Source organism: Trichosurus vulpecula, chromosome 8 (genome assembly GCF_011100635.1).
Source record: "Trichosurus vulpecula isolate mTriVul1 chromosome 8, mTriVul1.pri, whole genome shotgun sequence".
Taxonomy (NCBI): Eukaryota; Metazoa; Chordata; class Mammalia; order Diprotodontia; family Phalangeridae; genus Trichosurus; species Trichosurus vulpecula.
In genome coordinates, this window is record NC_050580.1 from 150049840 (window position 1) to 150070440 (window position 20601).

Genomic DNA, 20601 nt, shown 5'->3' on the forward strand with positions numbered 1-20601 from the left:
GACTACATAGCTCCTTTACTAACCACACTAAAACACACACCCATCTTTACCAGCACTGTGTACCAGGACTCTCACCCACATTACGGATCACTCCTCTCCCTGACAAGACCATGAAGTTAGATATACTCAGGTAGGTGGTGAAACTCTGTGGCTCCCTTACCCAGCTGGGTGATATTGTAGGCTGTGAGGATTCCTGGCAGTACAATGGGACCGGTGAAGAGGCCTTGACTTGCTGGGCGGTAAAACAGCTTGAAACCACCATCTCGCTGTGTCAGCTTAGGGGGCAGCTCCCACAGCAGCTGGACAGAGGAGCTACTCAGAACCCGGATAGAGAGTGGTGGCGGGGCAGGAACTGGAGAGGGGTAGGTGGGTTTAGAAGGAGACAGAGACAGAAAAGCTGAAATGTAAGCACTGGGACCTCCTCCCTCAGAGCCACTAGACAAGGCCACCAGCCCAGCCTTCCTAGGCCCCTGAGACCCAGCTTACTCCCTGGTCACCCCCTCTGGCTTAAGGACTCAGAGTGGTCCATTCTCCCCATGTCCCCCTCCCCTTCAACCTCCAAGGTCCAGTTCTTACCCTCTCCCAGAGTGCTGGCCAGGGTGGGGACAGAGGCCAAGCTGGCTCCTCGGGGAGTATAGGCCTTGATGTAGAAGCTGTAGCTTGTTGAAGGTTCCAGGTCACTCACCAACTGTTGGAAAGTGCTCTTGCTCACAGCTTCCTGATATTCCAGCTCAGGGGGGTCTGAGGAATGAGAAGAACAGAGGGAAGAGTATAAGAGCCCCAAAGGGAGGCTTTGGGGTGAGGAGCCCCCGAGCCTTGGGAAGAGAGCAAGATTCAGAGGGCAAGTCAGTAGGGGGAAAGTAGAGACTCAGAACATGTGGGAAGAAGGAACCACTATTGGGAAGGGGGAGGTAAGTAGGGGGGTAACGAAGGTAAGGGGAGAAAGCCAGTACAGGATGCCTAGCTCAGTGCCTGGCACCTAGCAGATGCTTCATTGATGTTCATTGACTGACAGAGAAGGATTGGGGGTGGGGTAAAGATAGGAAGAAGGGGACAAGGAGATTCAATGGATGCCACCTCTGGCCCCACCTGCTGCCTTCCTGATGTGTAGGACATAGCCGATGATCTCCTTGGTATTCAGCAAAGGTTCACTCCAGGACACACGGACAGAAGTGGCTGACACAGAGACGGCGCGTACATCCCGGGGAGGGCCCGGGAGTCCCTCAGCCCACAGCACAGTCAGTCGGGCACTGGCCTGGGAGGACCCGGCACTGTTCTCTGCCACACACTGGTAGATGGCCTCATCTTCAGGACCGATCCCCGAAATGGTCAGTGTGCTGGAAGGAAAGGGAGTGAATAACAGCAACAGAATGGAGAACCATCCCATCCTCCTGTACAGACACCACTTGGAACTTTCCAAAGCATTTTTATATCCACTTTGTCATTCTGAAATCACAAAACTTGTGATTTCATCCATCTGTGGGTCTTCCAGAGGTAGAACCTTCCCCTACTGATGCAGGTCAGCTACTCTTCTTAACTTATAGTCTTAAGACAGTTGCCTGGGGCACTGAGAGCTTAAATAAATTGGCTGGACTTGAACTCAGGGCTTCCAGACTCTAAGGCTGGCCCTCTATTAACTACATCATGCTTTTTTTCTGTTAGATCTCACAGAATTCCTATAGGCAGATAGGGCAGCTGTCATTAACCCCATTTGCTTCCGATGAAGAAACTAAGGCTGAGACTAAGGCTAAGTCTGCAAAAAAGTCAAGACCAGAGCTCCTTTCTTCTGGTTCTTAGGAGTAATCTCTTTTGATTATCCCCATTGCTGTGTGCAGCTCTCCGTTCTGATTAAATGAAGACACAACCCTACCTTTGAAAGTAAGCTTTGATGAGTAGTTCTCCATGTATGCCGAGACATGTATGTTGCTGACTACAGATGGTTCACCCCTCTCCTCTTCCTCCTCTCTTCCCTTCCTCCCTCTTGTTATCCCCACTTTATCCTTGTTATCCCCTTCCCTTCCTCCCTTCTTCCTTTCATCCTTCCTTCCTTTTTTCTTTCCTTCCCTCCCTCCCACTCTTCCTTCCTCTTATCTCCATTTCATCCCTATGTTGTCCCTTCCCTTTCTTCTCTTTCATCCTTCCTTCCTTCTTCCTTTCTTCTTCCCTTCCTTCCTCTTGTTATCTCCATTTAATTTATTATCCCGTCCTCTTCCTTTCATCCTTCCTTCCTTCCCCCTTTCTTTCCTTCCTTCCTTTCTTACTCCCTTCCTTTTGTTAGCCTCATGTTGTCCTCTCTCTTTCCTCCCTTTCATCCTTCCTTCCTTCCTTTTTTTCTTTCCTTCCTTTCTCTTTCCTTTCTACCTCCCTGTCTATGCCATGTGTGACCAGAAATGCCCTGGATCCTCCAGAGACATCTAATAAGCCTCATCTATCTTCTTGTGGACTTCCTAAACAAGATGTGAATTCCTTATCAATTCTGTTCTGGCGCTGACTCAAGTTCATGGCTGGTTTACTCACCTAAGTTGTGATTTTGGGACTTGGCTTTTAAGGGGGGCAGGGGACAGTGATGTTAGATGGCCCAGTAGATAGAACACTGGGTCTGGAGTCAGGAAGACCTGAGTTCAAATCTGGCTTCTTATTAGCTGTGTGCCCCTGGGCAAGTCACTTAACCTCTCTTCGCCTTAGGTCCTTCATCTGTAAAATGGGGATAACAATAGCACCTGCCTCCCATAGTTGTGAAGATAAAATGAGATAACATTTTTAAAGCACTTAACACAGTGACTAGGACAGAGTAGGTGCTAATATAAATTTTAGAAATTGTTATCAGGGCAGCTAGGTGGCACTGTGAGTAGAGCACTGGCCCTGGAGTCAAGAGGACCTGAGTTCAGATCCGGCCCCAGATACTTGACACACTTACTAGCTGTGTGACCTTGGGCAAGTCACTTAACCCTAACTGCTTTGCCTTCCCCCCTCCAAAAGAAAAGAAATCGTTATCATCACCATTATGACTATACTTTTAAAAATGTAGCTCAAAGGACAGGGTTATTTTATTCTGTAGTAACCCTGAATTCATTCTCTTCACAGGAGAGAACATTGAGACCCAATGGAAAGGAAAGTGGAATTGTCTTGACTGTTTAAGGGCTCAGGTACCAGTTCTTTGCATTTTTCTTAGAATAAAACTTGCCCTGTCTTTGATGTCTTGTTAGCTTCAGTGCCTGCATGGAAGCCAAGTATCCATGTAGGCACAAGGCAAATCCTGCTTTTCCCAGATAAAGCCTGAATGGGAGCATGAGCCAAAAAGATTGAGGTTCAGGAAGCCTCCAAGATATGAACTCAGGTCCACATGAATCCAGACTTTTGAGCCACAGGTTACATACATGTTTTCTAAAAAGTTGGATGCAATTGGATTTTGTAAGTAAAATTATAAATTTAAGTGCACCAGGAATGCTGGTGTATGGTGAGCCTGCAACGACAATTTCAGAAAAGCCAAGAATCCTTCTACAAAGTGAAGTTGTTCACTGAACCCTCTCTCACCCTACCATCCATCCAAGTTTCCAAATACTGCATGGGGTTCCCTTAAAGAATTCTATCTATATTCACATAGTAACCACCTGCTCCAGGACATCCTTTTGGATCTGCCCCTCCCACCTCTATCACTCAAACGCACACCCTCCTGTTCTGAACACTGCTGGCACCTGTTATTGTTCCTGAGACGAACATGGCCTCCGGGGCCCAGGACCTGTCCATTCTTCAGCCACGTAACATGGGGCGGTGGCTCCCCCTGGGCCTGGCAGGTAAACATTGCCGTGGTTCCAGCTGGGCGAGAGATGGACTGGGGATGCTGGATGAACTCTGCGGGGGCTGGTGGGAGGCAGAGAACAGGCATGAAATAGAGACAGGGAAATGGAAATTCCTGCATGACGGAACAGGCAAGGAACAATATGGCTCATCTCCAATGACTAAAAAAAGGTTCCATCTCCTAAGGCTCCCAGACCTCCAATGTTTTTCCATCCTAAGTTTCTTTTGCTATTGTGTCCTGCTCTTCCCATCTCAGTCTCCACTAACCCTGATCCCCGCTGACCCTTCATCTGGGTTCCCTTAACCCCCAGCATATATGACTCTGTCATATATATATATATATGTATATATATGTATATATATATATATATATATATATCCACGCCTCTGTCTCTATCAGGTGGAGATGGGGAGAAAGGGAGCTGGTGAGAGATCTGGGAGTTAAGGGGCCCTGTACAGAATCTAGGAACATCCTGACTGGCCCCTTCTTCAGGCATAGATGAGAGATACTTCCACTTTAATGGCAATGCCTGACATTTCTATCTGAAAACGATCAAGCTGAGCTCCCCATTCGGAAATTGTTAAATAAATAAATGTGCTAATAGGTTTGGCTGTTCCTTGCAGGCTATAATGACTTGGAAGATGGATGGGCCATGAGCACCACCCCCTGCTACCCACCTGCCTGCATTCCACTTCCCACCAATCCTGAGGCAGAAGGCTCCATTAACACTCCACAAATGAAACGCTCCGTCACTTTCATTTAGACAGATTAGTAGCACATGGAATGCTAAACAAGCGAGCATTTAAGTCACTAATTTTCTCTTTACCCCCATCCCTTACCCATAGCTCTCATGAGGAAACAACCAAGGATTAACCCTGAAAACTGAAATATGGGTCCAGGCTCTGGCTCTGAAGGGGAGCTTACTGCGGAGGCAAGGATGTGTGCAGATCTAATGGCCTCTTTGGGTTCAGATCCAATGAGACTGGGTTTTGTTCTTGATCTTGTGTGTGATACAATATAGTAAGGAAACTAATGATTACTATATGGTGATGGTATTATGAGGGTAAATGGAAAGGATGGGGGTATATAAAGATTCCATAAGTCTGGGAGCTAGAGCAGGGAGTGTGGAAATGATGGGAGTAAAGAGGTGGGGATGAAGGATGGAGATAAGGGATGGGATTGAGAAATAGCAAAAAAAGGATAGAAATAGGAATGAAGGATGAGGGACAAGGGATAGGGAAATAGGGTGAGAGGTGGGTCTGGGGATATAAGATGGAAATGAGGAAGAGAATAAGACTGACATATGAAGATGAGGGGTGGGAATTCAGACGACAATCAACAAAGGGAATGAGGGATGGGGCTAAGGAGAGCTCCTGTCTCCTTTATTCTCCCCTTAAAGTCCATACCTTGAACCACAAGCCGGCCCTGGGCTGTACGTCGTACCCTTGTGCCAGGCCTGTTGGCAGCACAGACATAGACTCCGGAGTGCTGGACAGTGACATCAGAGATGATGAGGTTCCCTGTTCCCAGCACCTGAATCCCTTCCACTCCAATGGGACGGCCATCTGGACAGGAGATGGAGATGGAAGTGGGCAGAAAGAGACATAGTTGGGTAGGGAAGGGGGAGGGAAGAGTCAGAGAGGCATTGAGAGGGGACATAGAGGTAACAGTTCTCTGAGGGAGGAGACCTCAAGCTTGTCTCACAATTCTCCCCTGCCCCCAACCCATTTCCCAAAGAATGGTGAGACCCTGACTTTTTGATTTAACTTCCCCTCAGGTTGGAGGATGAAAGAAACAGCATGACAGATTATTAAGAATACTAAATCAAATGTTAAGATGCCTAGTTCTAAAGCCATCTCAGTCACTGACAAGCTATGGGACTTTAAAGGCAAAGCATGCCCCATCTTGGTACCTCAGTTTCCCTCTCTGTAAATAGAGAGGTCTAGGCTAGACAGTCTCTATGGTCTCTTCCAATTCTAACATAATGGGATTCTCTCATTGGCATCTTGCAGAAGCAGCAGTGGGGGTAGGGTGGGGGAGGAGGTTGGGGTGGCAGCAGCTCTGCCACTGGCTGTCCTAATGGTCACTTAGCTTGTTAGGATTTCTTTGTCCAGCTCCTTGCCCTGGGACCTGAGCACTCCCCCTCCCCAGGAGCGGATTAGAACAGTCATAATACACACGGACAGCTCCCCATTCAGTCCCTGAAGTGGTGAAATTTACTCTATTATCCATCCCCCCACCCCAGTTACCAATTACTTGGCTGCTACAATGTGGCACAGTCTCCTTCATGAATACCTACCTACCCTCCCCCACCCCCTCCCAGCTCCTTCTTTTCCCCTTTCTCAGGGACGCTGGTGGCCCACGGTCACCCTTTCTTCCCTCTCTCCTTCAGTAACTTGAGGGTTTAGGCAGTGCGGCTGGGGGAAGTGGATCGTAGTGGGGGTGGGGAGGGGGAGCTGGGAGCAAGCAGGGATTAGGAGGCTTGGACTAGAGGCTTAGGGGTTGGAGATTAGAAGGGGGCTGGTGAGGGTTCAGAGTAGGACAGAGGTTCCAAGCAGGGACTGGGAAGCTAGGATGATAGTCCTATAGGGTTAGCGAGATTGAAACCTGGCTAGGATGAGGAACCAAGGTCTAGGAGCAGGGCTAAACTGAGGGCCTGAAAATAGAGACTTGTGCATCCTTGTACTACAAGAGGCAAAGTACAGATGGGGCTCTGGGAATCAGATGCTGTTGGGATGTAGGAATGGTAGGAGGTAGGGCCAAGGTTAGCCACGGGTTAAAGTAGGATGGAACCCAAACACTATAACCTTTGGGCCCAGGGCCAGAGGATCCAATGGCTAGCCCAGCCACCCACAACCCATCATACAGGGTCAAGTTATTGGCCTACCACCCATACAGAGCACGGACTTCACAGAGAACAAATGAGATTTGGAATCTTCAAGTAATTGGGCAAGACCAGGCATTCCAGGGTTTAGGGGATGGGGCGGGAGAATGGGGCTCACCAAGGCGGCTCCAAGACACGATAGGGCGGGGGTTGCCTGTGGCAACACACTCCAACACAGCTGTCTGGTGCACAGTCAGGGTCAGGTTCTCAGGCCCCACGAGGATTGTGGGCTCCTTGTAGGCACTGGAGCCGGAGCCTGGAAAGACACCACCACATCCTCCCTCCTGACTTAGCTAAGAGCCACAGTAGGAATCACACCATCCCTAGAACCCAACTCTGACAGCTCAGCATACACAAGCAACAGAGGAGGAGGTAAAACAAAGTTCTTTAGGCTGGAACTCCAAAAGACCCATCCCACAGTCTAGAACTAAAGGAGAATACAGCCACCAACCACGGGAAGACTGTCTCAGAATGAACTCCCCTGTCCCCAGACAGCTGAATGACGGAGAAGATATTGGAGTTGGGCAGTCAGCCCCCTGACTCCTCAGGCCTCAGAGGCCACTCTGAAGTTAGGGACACCTAGGGCATTCCAGGGATACTCTGAAGATCTGAACGTCTCCTGCCTCAGTCCAGGAGGACCCACAGTCTAGTTTCAAAGTCACCTCAATTTGTAAAGCACTTTATATGTTATTTCATTTTATCCCCATAGCAGTTCCATGTGGTACCTGCTGTTATTCTCTTTTTAGAGATAAGGAACCTAAGACTGAGAAAGGCTAAGTGACTTGCCCAGGGTCACACAGTAAGTATCTGAGGCAGGATCTGAAGTCAGAGTTTCCTGACTCCAAGGCAGTCTATTCACTCCACCACGTAGCTGCCCGAGTTTTACCACATTGTATCCTGCCTCACAGGCAACTATATTAATGTAGCCTCGTGCCATTGGGTCAAGCTGGTAATTAGGAGATGGGCTTCCTCTAGCTAGAGTAGAAACTCTGAGAGCAGGGATGATGTCTTCTCTTTCTTATGGATACCTCACAGAAAGCAGAACAACTCTTGGATAGGTAGGTGCTCAGCTTGTGCCTATTAACTACAGCAATGGTTATCAAATCTTTGGGTCCCCTTTGAGGACCCCAAAGAGCTCTTGTTTATATGCATTATATCTATCAATAGTAAGTCTATCAGAGATGAGAACAACTTGGTATTGTTATGAAAATAGTTTTGACCTTGAGAACCCTCTGAAAGCATCTTGGAGACCCCCAGGAATCCCCAGACCATACTTGGAGAACCACTGAATTAGAAGATAGTTAGCAGCAAATGAATTAGTGAATGGGAGCAAACGAGGAATAGTCAATAAGAGGATCCTCTCAGCAGAGAGGCTGGGGACTACTACAGCCAGGTTGTTAGAAAGGTCACTGGACTGGCTGTTTTCCCTTAATTATTTATCTTTGTTATAAGGGAGGATTCAACTGATAAATGGAGGTAGCTCTCCATGTATTTCAAATAATGGCAACATAAAAAGGCGCCCATAAGACTTTAGTAAAAAAACATGTTAATTAGAGCTCTAGCTATTAAAATTCTAATAATCATCATAATTAATAGGAGGGTAGTGGGTAAGAAGGGACTAGGGTAATTACCCAGGGGCCATGGGAATCGTCGATGAGGGCATGGGAAGTAGTTAGTCAGGGAGAAGGGGAAGAACAGGTGGAACTCTCTCACCTGAAACGGTGAGGCTGGCTCCCTGGCTCACTCGGACACTGGCGATGTTGGAGGCCACACAGTGAAAGATGCCACTGTCCTCAGCCCGAAGCCCTGTGATCTGCAGGACACCCTTGGGCAGCAGAGTGTACCTGCCAGAGACAGAGACAGAGACACACAGTCCATCACAGTCACAGATGCAAAGTTCTAGGCAGGAAGCCAATCATAGCCACAGGCAGAACTGCACAGGATAGCCCAGATCCAAGAGATAGCCATGGCATTTTACAACTCAACGAGGTCAGAGAGAGAGGGAAAGGCCTCATATATGCAAAAAATATACAACAGCATTTTTTACAACAGGAAGGAAAATGGCTTCCCGTTGATTGGGGAATGGCCGAACAAGTCACTGTACATGAATGTAATGGAATATTAGACATAGGGACTGGGCTAAGGAGCTCCCAGGTGAGGAAAGTCCCTCTACCAATGCAGCCACCCCAATCCCTCCATACAGAGTCAAAATGGGGCTCTGAGAAATGAAGGCTTTAGCCAAGGTTCCACAGTTAGTAAATGCCAGAGAAAGGTTTGAACTTCTTTCTCTGCCTCTAGATTCGGCACTCATTCCAACATACCACATGATCTCTTGCTTTCTTCAACCCCTTAAACCATTTTGTATCTACCACTTTTTTTGTATTTATCATGGACAAAAGCTAGAACCCAGGGCTTCTTACTTCAAGTTCAATCTTCTTTTAACTATAATTAGATATTAACCAAGATTAACCAAGATATTAACCAAGGTCCCAAAGGATCTCATTGGTACCCCACTTTCTGCAGTCCCCTTTTGCACCCTTAATGCAACTCATAGCCTTGGAGAGTTGCCTAGGAGACTGAGAGTTAAATTACCCTAATCTCCAGTTGTACAGGGTCACACAGACAGTATGTGTTAGGACTTGAACTCAGATCCTCCTGGCTTTAATGCCACTTCTCTATCCACTTGATCATGCTACCTCTCAATGGAATATTATTGCACTGTAAAATGATGAATATGAGTAATTCAGAAAAACTTGGGAATTTGAACTGATGCTAAGTGAAGTAAGAAGAACCAGAAGAATTTACGTAACGACCATAAAAATGGAAAAGAAAACCACACTCCAAAACTTCTGGTCTCTGATCAATACAGCGACTACAATGTATTGTGCACACCTGTGACTACAAAAGACTTCAGGGGGCACAGAGAGGTGGTAGCCAATGGGTGCAGAATGAGGCATACATTTTTAGAGATGGTCAATATGTTGATTAATTTTATTTGTGACTCATTGTTACCATTAAGGATTATATTATTATAGGGGAAAAGAATCACTAGGAAGTAACGGTGATATTTTAAAAAGACATCAATAAAACATTTTTTCAAATCTATAGATAAAAGGATCCACAGATATCTAGTCTCTCTACCCACTCCCCATTTTATAAATGAAACAGTACCCCAGACAAATGAAGTGGTCCCATAGTTGACGGAAGAACCAGGTTTCCGAGCTCCCTGGTTGATGCTATTCTGTGACAACTCAGTCACATTCACAGTAACATTTGCAAATGTCCTCTTGCACAAGGCTGCACAGTCACCTCATAGCACAAATGTTAGCACAGACAGCCACCCTCACAGTCATTAATATCTCCAACAGCTACCTGTGACCACCATCGATTTGGATCTTTGTTAGTTTCTCTCCCATAGGAAGCTGCTCACTCACCTGTCATTCCTTGTGTCAATGGGGATATGGTTCTTCTCCCACAGGATGAGGGGCTTGGGAAGCCCATGGATCTGGCACTGGAACCTGGCCACTCCACCCTCCTCACCCACTGTGGCCTGTGGGTGCACATGGAAGTCCGACATGGCTGGCAGGAGACAAGAGGGGAAGGGAGGGAAGTGGGGGTCAGGAAAGGCATCAAAGATTTGACTCAGAGAGGGCCATGGGAAGAACTCTGGGGTAACATTCCTCCAGAAACTACCTCATTCCTGGTTGCAGCTCTGGCATTTAAAGGTATGTGCAAAGATTATGATAATGGAAATGGAAAGAAAAATCAAAAAGGAATATTGCAAAACTACAAAGAACAAGAATAGCCCCAAAGAATAGATCAGAAGATATTTTCTTACTCTATGGATGTGGAAAGTTGCATATGTTTTCAGATTTTTTTTTTTGGTGTATTGATTGGCTTTTACTGCTCTTTCACTCTTTTTTTAAAAAATCCTCTGCTATATGTGATGGATCTCTGGGAGGGAAAGGAGGGCTACAAGGGGAAAATTTAAGGGATACAAAAACAAAAGACATTGCATATTCTAAATGTCAGTTACACGTAGTATTGTCTCTCTGTTTAGAATGTTAAGTTCCTTGAGGGCAGGCCTGTTTCATTTTTGTCTTTGTACCCCCAAAGATTTGTTCAGTGCCTGGCTTATAGTACTAAATTAATAAGTGCTTGTTGATCAATCGATAAGTTGGCTGGTTGGACAACTCACACCATCCTTGTATCTGTATTGAGGTATCTGCTCAGAGGTAAGAAACCTCTGAGTCTTGGTGCATAGGTTTCCACACCTTCAATTCAATCTCCTTCTTCCAACTCCAATAATATTTATGCCTTGAAATGCTATCAATCCTTCATGCACCCAAAACATCACCTTATTGAAGTCTTCATTCTCATCTCCCCACAATTACAAAAAGGATTATTAGTCTTGGATCTCAAACGGACCTCAGATCTAATCCAGAGGTTCCTAACCCTAGAGTCCCTGGATAGATTTAAAGGGGTCTGTGAATTAGATGGGGGGCTACACCTTTATTTCCACATAACTGTTTTCTTTCAGGGGCTATGCATTTCACATTTTGTGACTAGGGGTCCATAGATTTTAGCAGACTGCCAAAGGGGTCCATGACACAAAAAAGGTTAAGAACCTCCGATCTAATCCAACCCCCTCATTTTACAGGAAAAAAACCACAACCTGGTACTTAGAGGGGCAGGACTTGGCCAAGGTCATGCAGGTATTAAGCAGGGGGATAGGGATTTCAACCTCTGTCATCTGACTCCAAATTCAACAATCATCCCTACGTACCACATTACCTCTTGCCTTCCTCAGGCCCATACCTAATAGCAATTTGTATCCACCTCTTTTCTGCACTTATCATGGACAAAAGCTGAAACCTGGGTCATCTCACTTCCAGTTCAGTCTTGTTTTTACTATAACTAGATATTAACCAAGCATCACATCTGCACCCCTCTTTTCTGCAGTCTCCTGTTGTACCCTCAGTTCTGGAACAGGGGCCCCACCCCAATGAGACCCTTTCTTAGAGCAAGGAAGGAGGATTGGGATTTAATCATCGAAGTGACAGACAAGTGGATGGTGAGGATTCTCAGACCCACCAATCTACATTTCAATGTGTCATAAATATTCAGAACTCTCTACTCCACCCCACCCCCACCACCTTTTGGGGGGATCTAAATTAACCCCTTGAACTCTGCATCCTGGGGAATGTGTACAGGGATGGCTAACTAAGGTTCCCCCCCTCCCCCCGCCAAAAAATAAAAAGTCCTGGTTGATGCTTTAGCCTTTTAAAATTGTATCATACCTCACACAAAGCCATTGGGAAGTGAGGGGTGGGGGGAGGTGGCCAAGAGGCTGCAACTGCTACAGGGTCCCTATTTCATTAATATCCATTTTGCTTCGAGTGTTGTGAGCCCAACTCACCATCTGTCCTCCCAGGCAGCCTGGGCCCCCTCCTTTCTGCCTCAGGCACTCCATCAACAGGGACAGTTGTTCCCCCCCTCCCCTAAGGTGCCTCTTCCCCCTCCCCTTACTCTCCTCAGTTAGGGAGAAGAAGGGAAGCTGGGGAAGGCCCAAGGCACTAGACTGTCTGGTACCACCTCTGGTACTCACCTCCCAAGGCCACCTCCTCTGGTCCTGGCCCCTCATCTGCCCCCCTGCCCTCCACTGTCCTTTGCTGAGAGCAGAATCTGTCACAGAATCATAGATTTAGGGTTCAGATAAGGAAACTGAAGCCTAGAGAGATTAAGCAACCTGCCCAGGAACACACAGCTAGAAAATAGTAAAGATCTGAACCCTATGTGACAACTTCTGATCTTAAGTGCCTGCACTGCTTCCATCCCCACAGCAACAAAATATATTTTTGAAGTGCCTACTATGTGCCAGGCATGATGCTAAGTGATATAGATGCTAGAGATCTAAAGACCAGAAAAAAAATAAACAGTCCCTCAAATAGCTTATATTCTACTGATAGTATCCTTACCAGTCATATGTTGTTCAATATCAAAACGCTCTAAAAAATCCCTTGGACCCACCCCTCTTTTCCCCACAGTTATGTACCTACACACATGAATATACAAACGTATATGAGCAGCAATGTGCTGGTAAATGTTTAACAACCGGCTCTCCATCTCTCCCCTTCGAAAACGTACACATTTAAGCTGATTCTGCATTATTAATATTTTCTCTTATTACTTTCTTAAGTCTAGACCAGGGGTGGGGATCCTGTGGCCTCAACACATGTGGCCCTCCAGTTCCTCAATTGCAGCCCTTTGACTGAATCCGAATTTCCCAGAACAAGTCCCCTTAATAAAAGGATTTGTTCTGTAAAACTTGGACTCAGTCAAAATGTCATACCCGAGGACCTAGAAGCCCACTAGTGGGCTCCAGGCTCCAGGTTCCCTACCCCTGGTCTAGACAATCAACAAAACAATAAATCAAGCCCAGATTTGTAGCATTTGTTCATTTCAGAGGTTGAGAAGTAGTCTGAGGTAGTTCCAGCACACTCCTGTAATGTCTATGGATGTGTGTATGTGTCTGAATGTGTGTTTGTGTAAGTATACACAAACACACACACACACACATATACATATACACACATATTCATATATATGAATCTGCCTTTTTAGTAGTTTTTAGTAGTTTTCTGTATATATTCATGGCTGCCTGTGTCTGTATAATTTGTATCTGTGTATGCTAGTCTCTACAGGTATGTGGATGTAGAGATGCATGAGAGTTAGAGCTGAGGTGGCCTTGGAGGCCATCTATTCCTACTCCCTCATTTTACAGAGAAGGAAACTGAGTCTCATACCAGTTAAGTGACTTGCTTAAGGTAACATAGGCAGTAAGTAGAAGCACTGGGATTCAAACCTAGGTCCCACTGACTCAAAAACCAATACATGTTCCGCTAGACCACATTTTGATGAATGAGGAGTTGACCTGTAGTGGAAAAAAATCACTGGAACTGGTCTCCAAGGACCTAGATTCAAGTCCTGCCTGCCTGTCTCTTCAGCTCTGTAACACTGTCCAAATCACTTTACTTTTCTGAGGTTTCTCGGTTTTCCCATCTGTGAAATGGGGGTCATAATAATTGTACTACTCTAATGGGCTTCAGTGTGCCCTTAGGCCAGCCAATTTAGGATTCAGGGCACGATGACCAAGTGCGGTCCCATGGGAAGCTCCTAGTTCAGTTGCTTTAGGGGCAGGGAAACCAGGACTCTTGGCTGATATCTCCTCCACTACACGGAGCCCTCCAGTCAGTGGGAAGAAATGAAAAGAGGAAAATATTCCTTCAACTAGCAAAACTAGATTTTCCTTGACCCTAAAGAAGAGATATAAGAAACCCTTCAGCCCTTCCCCCTACTCCTTTGCAGAGAGTGGGGAAATCCACAGGTACCAACTATTGCACATGTCAGATTTTTTCCATGTATTGATTAGTTTTTCTGAATTTTTTCCTTGGGTTAATTTTTAAAAATGTTCTTGGTTACAGGAGATAGCTTTCTGGGAGAAGGACTGGAAGGAAAACTGGGAAATCTTGGTGCTATAAAAAACAAAAGGTATCAATAAAATATTTTTTTAAAAGATGAAACTAGATTACACACACACCTTACCATAGTCTTAAGTACTTTCTTGTTCATCCACCTTCAATATCGGTGCTTGTCAGTCGCCTCCCAGTTGATGCCAAGAGCACAAGATGCCCACAGTAGGATGCTAAAGCTAATCCTGACCAGTCATTGGATGCCTCCTCCCTTTGCAGAAATGGGTCTCCACTGCTTCTAATTCTTTTTGCTCTGTAGAGAATCACAGTCCTTTTTCCTGGGCACAGAGAGCATGACCCTAGCCCCATACCCAAATATATTTCCTAGGTTTGTCTCATAGTCTATAACTAAGCTGGGGAGGGTGGGGGGTAGGGAGTTGGGAGGCCTGGGTTCCACAGGCCCCTTCCCTCATAGTGTTATCAAAGCCATAAGGACAGCTTAGAAGGTTTTGGCTTGAACCACTGTACCAGGAGGGTTAGGAGGGCACATGAAATTGGGGAAGGAAGAGAAAATTAGGTGCTTTTCCACCAAATCCCACCTCTAACAAGGAGTGGAACACTTACTGGACATCCCAAGTCTGGGCCCCCATCCCCAAACCCTCACCTCTAGAACAAAGGGGTCATCCTCTTTTGTGTCATGGATTTGTGTCCCAGAGTAATGTTTTTGAGTAATTGAAAGAAATGCTAGATTTCCATCAGAATATAGTGAAAAATAAAGATGTAATTTTTCCCTCTCCAAGTGCACAGACTCCCTGAAATCTATCCATGGACCCCTGACCCCAGTTGAAAAACACTGTTCTGTAGAAACAGAGAAACTTCATAGCTCCTGACTCCCTAATAGTGAGGACCAGATGTGGCCCCAGGGCCCTGCTTCACCCAGGGAGCTTGGGGGGGGGTGCTGCATAGAGCCAGGGGGTGAGGTGGGGGAAGGGGAAGGAGCCCTTTCTCCCCTCCATACTCCAGCTGGCGAGGAGCCTGTGCTGCCTCTACCCCAGGGACCCTGGGGAGGAACTAATGCAGTTGCCTCCTCATTAAAGGGCTTAATCCTTTTGTGTTTCCCTCCTCCTCTCCCTAGAGACTTACCAGCCAAAGGCAAAGCTAAATTGTTACCGAACAGAAAGGGCTGGTGGAAGGCTAAGGCAGGAAGAGAGTGGATTCTGTTTCGGGGAGCACTGGAGATAGAGAAAATGTTGCCCCAACTAGCACGGATTTCCTCGTGGCCACGCCCCTCCCCTGCTCTCCTCCCCACCCCCACCCCCAGTGATCTAAATCATGGAGTACATTAGAAATAGAGTTTGAGAATCACAGAATGTTAGAGCTGGAAGCAACTTCATAAGTGATCAGACCCAATGCTTCATTCAGATGTAAAATGACCTGCCCAGGGTCACAAGACTAGTTACTGTCTCTGAAACAGGGCTTCCCATCAGAATAAGGCGCTTCGAGGGTAGATATTAATTTGCTGTTTTTCTTTGTCTCCTCAGCACTTAATCAATACTTGTTGATCGGTTAATGTCTGTAAATCCCATGAATTGCCCCCCTAATATATATGCATACATATACAATTATATATACATATATGACATATAAGTGCATGTCTGTTTATATATACAATATATAGGTGCATAAGATATTAAGTGTAGATAATATGTAATATTCTATATACTCTAATATATGATATTTAATAATAAATATGTATAAATTTATTTTAAAGTGAGGCTTTAGTCTCCCCTCCCCCATCTTATTCATGTCAAAAGGGATCAGAGCTGGACAGGATGTCATTTCATGGGTATTGGGAACTCCTGATGAGGGAGGTATCCCTACTGAGGCCAGTGGGTACCTCATAGTCTTAGAGAGTTGCCCAGTTGACTCAGGGTCACATAGCCACTAGGTATCAGAAACGAAGATTTGAACATTGAGCCTCCTGGCTCCAAGGTTAATTTTTGAATCTGCCACATCTGCCACAGCATTTACTTCAATACCCAGAAAAACACCCAGTTCCGCCAGAGAGCAATATAAATTTGGGGTGGTGACTACCAAGACGTTTTGGGCATGCAATTCATATCTAGCCATGCAAAGAAAGCTTCCTCCCAGAAGACCCTAGCAGCTTAAACCAACACCAGCCCTCCAAGGTGATGTAATTCAGCATGGGGTGGGAATTCAGAGAAGTGGAAGCAATGTGTCTGAAGCCATCACCAACCCCTCCCCCAATTCACCCTGGTTTGAGCTAACAAGAAAGGTGTTTATTAGTGCAAAGCGCTGCAGGTGATGTGTGGGCTCCAGAGACCTAGGCTCCATCTGCCTGGGGAAATGGTTCTTTTTCCTACACCTGCTCTGCCCATAAGCACAACCTGTGGGGACATTGGCTGACCACTCCTTGCAGATTTGTGAGGGGCTGATGAATGAAGAAATCATTCCGGGCCTGTGTGGAGATGTGGTCTTTTCCACTAAGCTCCCCAGTCTCTGTTCCACCAAAGAATGAATGACTGAAAAATCGTTTTACTAAACACCTACTATGTGCAAACCACTATACAAAAGCAGAGAGTCCTTGCTCTCAAGGAACTCACATTATAATTGTTGTTCAGTTGTGTCAGACTGCTTTGTGACCCCATTTGGGCTTTTCTTGGCAAAGATACTAGAGTGGTTTGCCATTTCTTTCTCATTTTACAGATGAGGAAACTGAGGCAAGCAGAGTTAAGTGACTTGCCCAGGGTCACACAGCAACGAAGTATCTGAGGCCACATTTGAACTCAGGTCCTCCTGACTCCAGGCCTCCACTTGTACCACCTCATTGCCCCTTCAAATTATAAAAGAGAGACAAAAACATAGGACAACAGCTTGTAAACATTCCCCCTATTTCTCAGCCAGACTTGCCAAAGCTAATGGTAGCCTCTGGGAATCACCCAAGGTACTTCCAACTTCCAGGCAGAATTTTTCTCTCAGGAATAATAACCATCCTCTCTCCAGTAGCTCCAGTTCTCCCCACCAGTATTCCAGAATGGGAAGATGCCTGGTTGGCTCTGGTTGGCTGCTTTGGGATAGGTTGTAAATTCATTGCAAGCAGGGATTGTTTCATTCCTTGTACTAGTATCCCCAGGGCCTAGCATTGGGCCTGCCCCCAGTATTGCTTAAAAACATTCACTGATTTCATCGATGCTGTCCTAGAGGTATAAGCTAATGTATAAGCAAATTCCAAAACCCAGCAATAAGAATTTGGAAGGCCCATCTTACTGTCAGCCAAAAACATTTTCCCAAATCATAGGCTCATAGGATGATCAGATTTAAAGCTAGGAGGAACCTCGGCTGTCTCATACTCTAACACACAGTGGTCCTGGAGCCAGAGGATCTGAGTTCAAATTTCAGCCCTGCTTGTGTGACCTAGGCAAAGTCAATCTCCTTCTCTGGGCTACTTACTTGTAAAATGAGGGAACTGAACTAGAAGGCCTCTGAAATCTCTTCCAGCTCTCAATCTATGGTCCTCTCCTTTCGTTCAAACCCTCTCATTTAATTTTTTTATTGAGGTCTTTGTTTCCCTCCCCTATCCTATGAACCTCCCCTTGTAACAAAGGTTTAAAAGGAGGGGGGAGCAATTTCCAGCTAAACAACACATCAGCAGAGTCTGACAGTTTATGCGATGTTCAACACCCATTATCCCCAATCTCTACAAAGAAGGGAGGGAGGGAGGTACATTTTCTCATCTCTGTACCTTCGTTTTACAGAGACAGAAGCCCAGTGACACTCTAGGGAGGTGTTCCCACAGGACAGCACGGTGATTTGAGACCCAGGAGCAGTATCTGAGACCCCAGGAACTCAGGAGAAAGCGGCACTTTGAAAAGATGGGGAAAATTCACCTTCCCCCAATCTGGTGCCCACTTGTACTGGAGCCTCTAGGTTCTATACCGTGGGCTGAAACTGATTAGCTAATGTGTTCATGGTTAGCCACCATTAGTGACACACACACACACACACACACACACACACACCTCTTAAGGAACCTGTCACAGAAATATAGCCCTTCTCCCCAGCCTTCTCTTGAGGCCAATCAAAGTGTCTGATAGCAGAAAGCATTCAGAGGACCTGGGTTCAAATATTGCCTCTTAGCTTAGGCAAGTCACTTAACTTCCCTAGGCTTCCACGTCCTTGCTTGCAAAACAAGGGGCTTAGACCAGATAGCCTCCTCTAAGGTCCCTTCAGCTCTAAATGCATGATGCGGAGACATGAGAATCCTGCTACTGTAAAAGCTTGGCGTGAGGATGTGGGAGGTTTTCCTGAATTCTCCCTCCAGAACTGAATACTGAAGATGGATGCTGGTCCATGGAAGTCTGTGGATCAGGAAAATTGGTAGGATGGAGGCCCTGGGGTGGGGGAGGGGGGAACAGGAGGAATAAAACATTTACTCCCAATAAGTTTAGAGATAAAATTTTCCCATGTCCCTCCCTGCCCCTCTGGCCACTGGGCTCCAAACCTGAGGGAACAGGGGAGGGGGGAGGGGCCAGCTTAGAGGAGGCAATCCAAAGGAGGAGGAAGGAAACAAAAATGGTAGGGCAGGAAATGACTCCCTGATACCCTCTATAAATCACCTGGGGAGGGGGAGGAGGGAGGTCTACTGGGAGACCAAAGGCAGCTCAGGAAGCCAAGGGAAGGGCTTTCCTCTGGAGCCACTGGACTTGGCTTATGTCTTGCCTGGTCCTGATTAGAGAAGATGAGGAAGAGGGGGAGAGGAGATGCTAAGGGGTGAGAGGTGGGGGAAGAAGCACAGAGGAGGATGTTCTAGAACAGGGCTGGTGAAATGAAGCTGCCTGATTAATACATCTGAATTTGGCCTCCTGGGCCTCAAGACCTTCTCCAACACTGAGGCCACCCACCACAAAGGTGCCGTGTTATGGACTTCTGATAATACAGGTCTATTATTATCTAAATTTGAGACGAACATGAGTCAAAATCAGTAACTTCCCCTCTCCCAATATCACACAGATATGCTGTAAAAGGCTAATAGAAGGGGTTGAGCCTGAGACACACCCCTGGCACATAGCCTCCCTCCAAAAGGGGCCCCACCATATTTAAATTATTTCACCAAGATCTCCCTTAATGGATTCACTTGTGACAGAAGGGCTCCATGCTGATACAGGATATTCTAATATCATCTCTCTTCTCTTTTGGAGAGAGAGGGTGTAGCTATAAATCCTGCCTCTGATACTTCAGTCAATCCATAAACATTTATTAAATGCTTACTACGTGTCAGCCACTGTGCTAAGAGCTAGGGAATACAAGAAGAAGCAAAAGCCTTCAAGGAGCTCGTATTCTGAACAAATGCAAACAAACAGGTACAAAACAAGCTGAATACAGGACAAATAGGAAATAGTTAATACAGGGAAGGCAGTCGAATTAGGAGGGGTGGGGAAAGGCTTCCAATAAAAGATGGTGAGACTTAAAGGAAGCTAAGGTATGACCTCTGGGACATCATTTAATCCTGTGCCTCAGTTTCCTCTTCTGAAAAATGAAGAGGCTGCATTAGATAGCCTTGAAAGTCTCTTCCATCTTTAAATCTATGATTTCTCTCACTGTCCCCAACAAGCTAGGACCCCTTCCACCCAACAGGTCTAGTAAGTAGAGCCTCATAAATCCAGGCTACCAGCCACTCTCCAACCCCATCTCCAGTCCAACATCACTGGCCAGGAAGACTCAACCTTCACACCTTGCTCCTACACTCACTTACTTCTCTCCACCCATCCCCAATAAATTTTTAAAATTAACACCCTTTGTTAAAATTAATGCCCTCAACCCTGACAAGTGGAACCCTCCCTTAGAACAAAGAAAAGCAACTCCTCAAAACCAGCCCCATCTGGCAAGCGTATGTGATGCTGTACATCTATAGCCCCCCACCTTTCTGCAGAGAAGAGCATCCTGTTCCATCCTGTTTTCTGGAAAGAAGATTCTTCACTGCAATCATTCTGAATTCAACTACTTTTTAATATCTTGCAGGACTTTTCAATTTGTGTTCATTTCTAGTCAGTCACACAGGTCCCTAGAACATTGACTAGGAAGTAGCTTAAGAAATCAAAAAGTGAGTCCTGATTTTTGTAGATAAAAAACTGGGGCCCAGTTCAATAACATAACCCATCCACCCATCACACAGCTAGAAAGTGGCAGAGATTCATGCCCTTCTGTTCCTTCTCCTAGGGGGACTTACACATCGGAATTTGTAGCCTCTACACAGATGAAGGGTGGGTAGGGGAATGGAGGGGAGGAGAGTGAACATATTATAAATCAAAGTCAACCCAACCACTGAGACTTGCCAGCTTCTTACTCCTTTGGTATGGGGCCTTTTAAGAGGCCCCAATAAACACACTCTTCATAGGAAGAAGCCAGGCCCAGTAATTGGGGCCTTG

General features: G+C 46.1%; 1 protein-coding gene across 1 annotated transcript in view; it reads right to left on the minus strand.

Annotated features, from left to right (window-relative positions):
- Positions 1-20601, minus strand: part of IGDCC3 (immunoglobulin superfamily DCC subclass member 3) — a 69532-nt gene that overhangs the window by 4885 nt on the left and 44046 nt on the right. Inside the window, exons 3-10 of the mRNA XM_036737023.1 lie at positions 10118-10262; positions 8397-8527; positions 6802-6939; positions 5206-5364; positions 3696-3861; positions 1090-1337; positions 577-741; positions 161-352 (exon numbers count right to left, since the gene is read on the minus strand). Coding sequence (XP_036592918.1) covers positions 161-352; positions 577-741; positions 1090-1337; positions 3696-3861; positions 5206-5364; positions 6802-6939; positions 8397-8527; positions 10118-10262 — 1344 coding nt within the window. The remainder of the gene's footprint in view (positions 1-160; positions 353-576; positions 742-1089; positions 1338-3695; positions 3862-5205; positions 5365-6801; positions 6940-8396; positions 8528-10117; positions 10263-20601) is intronic.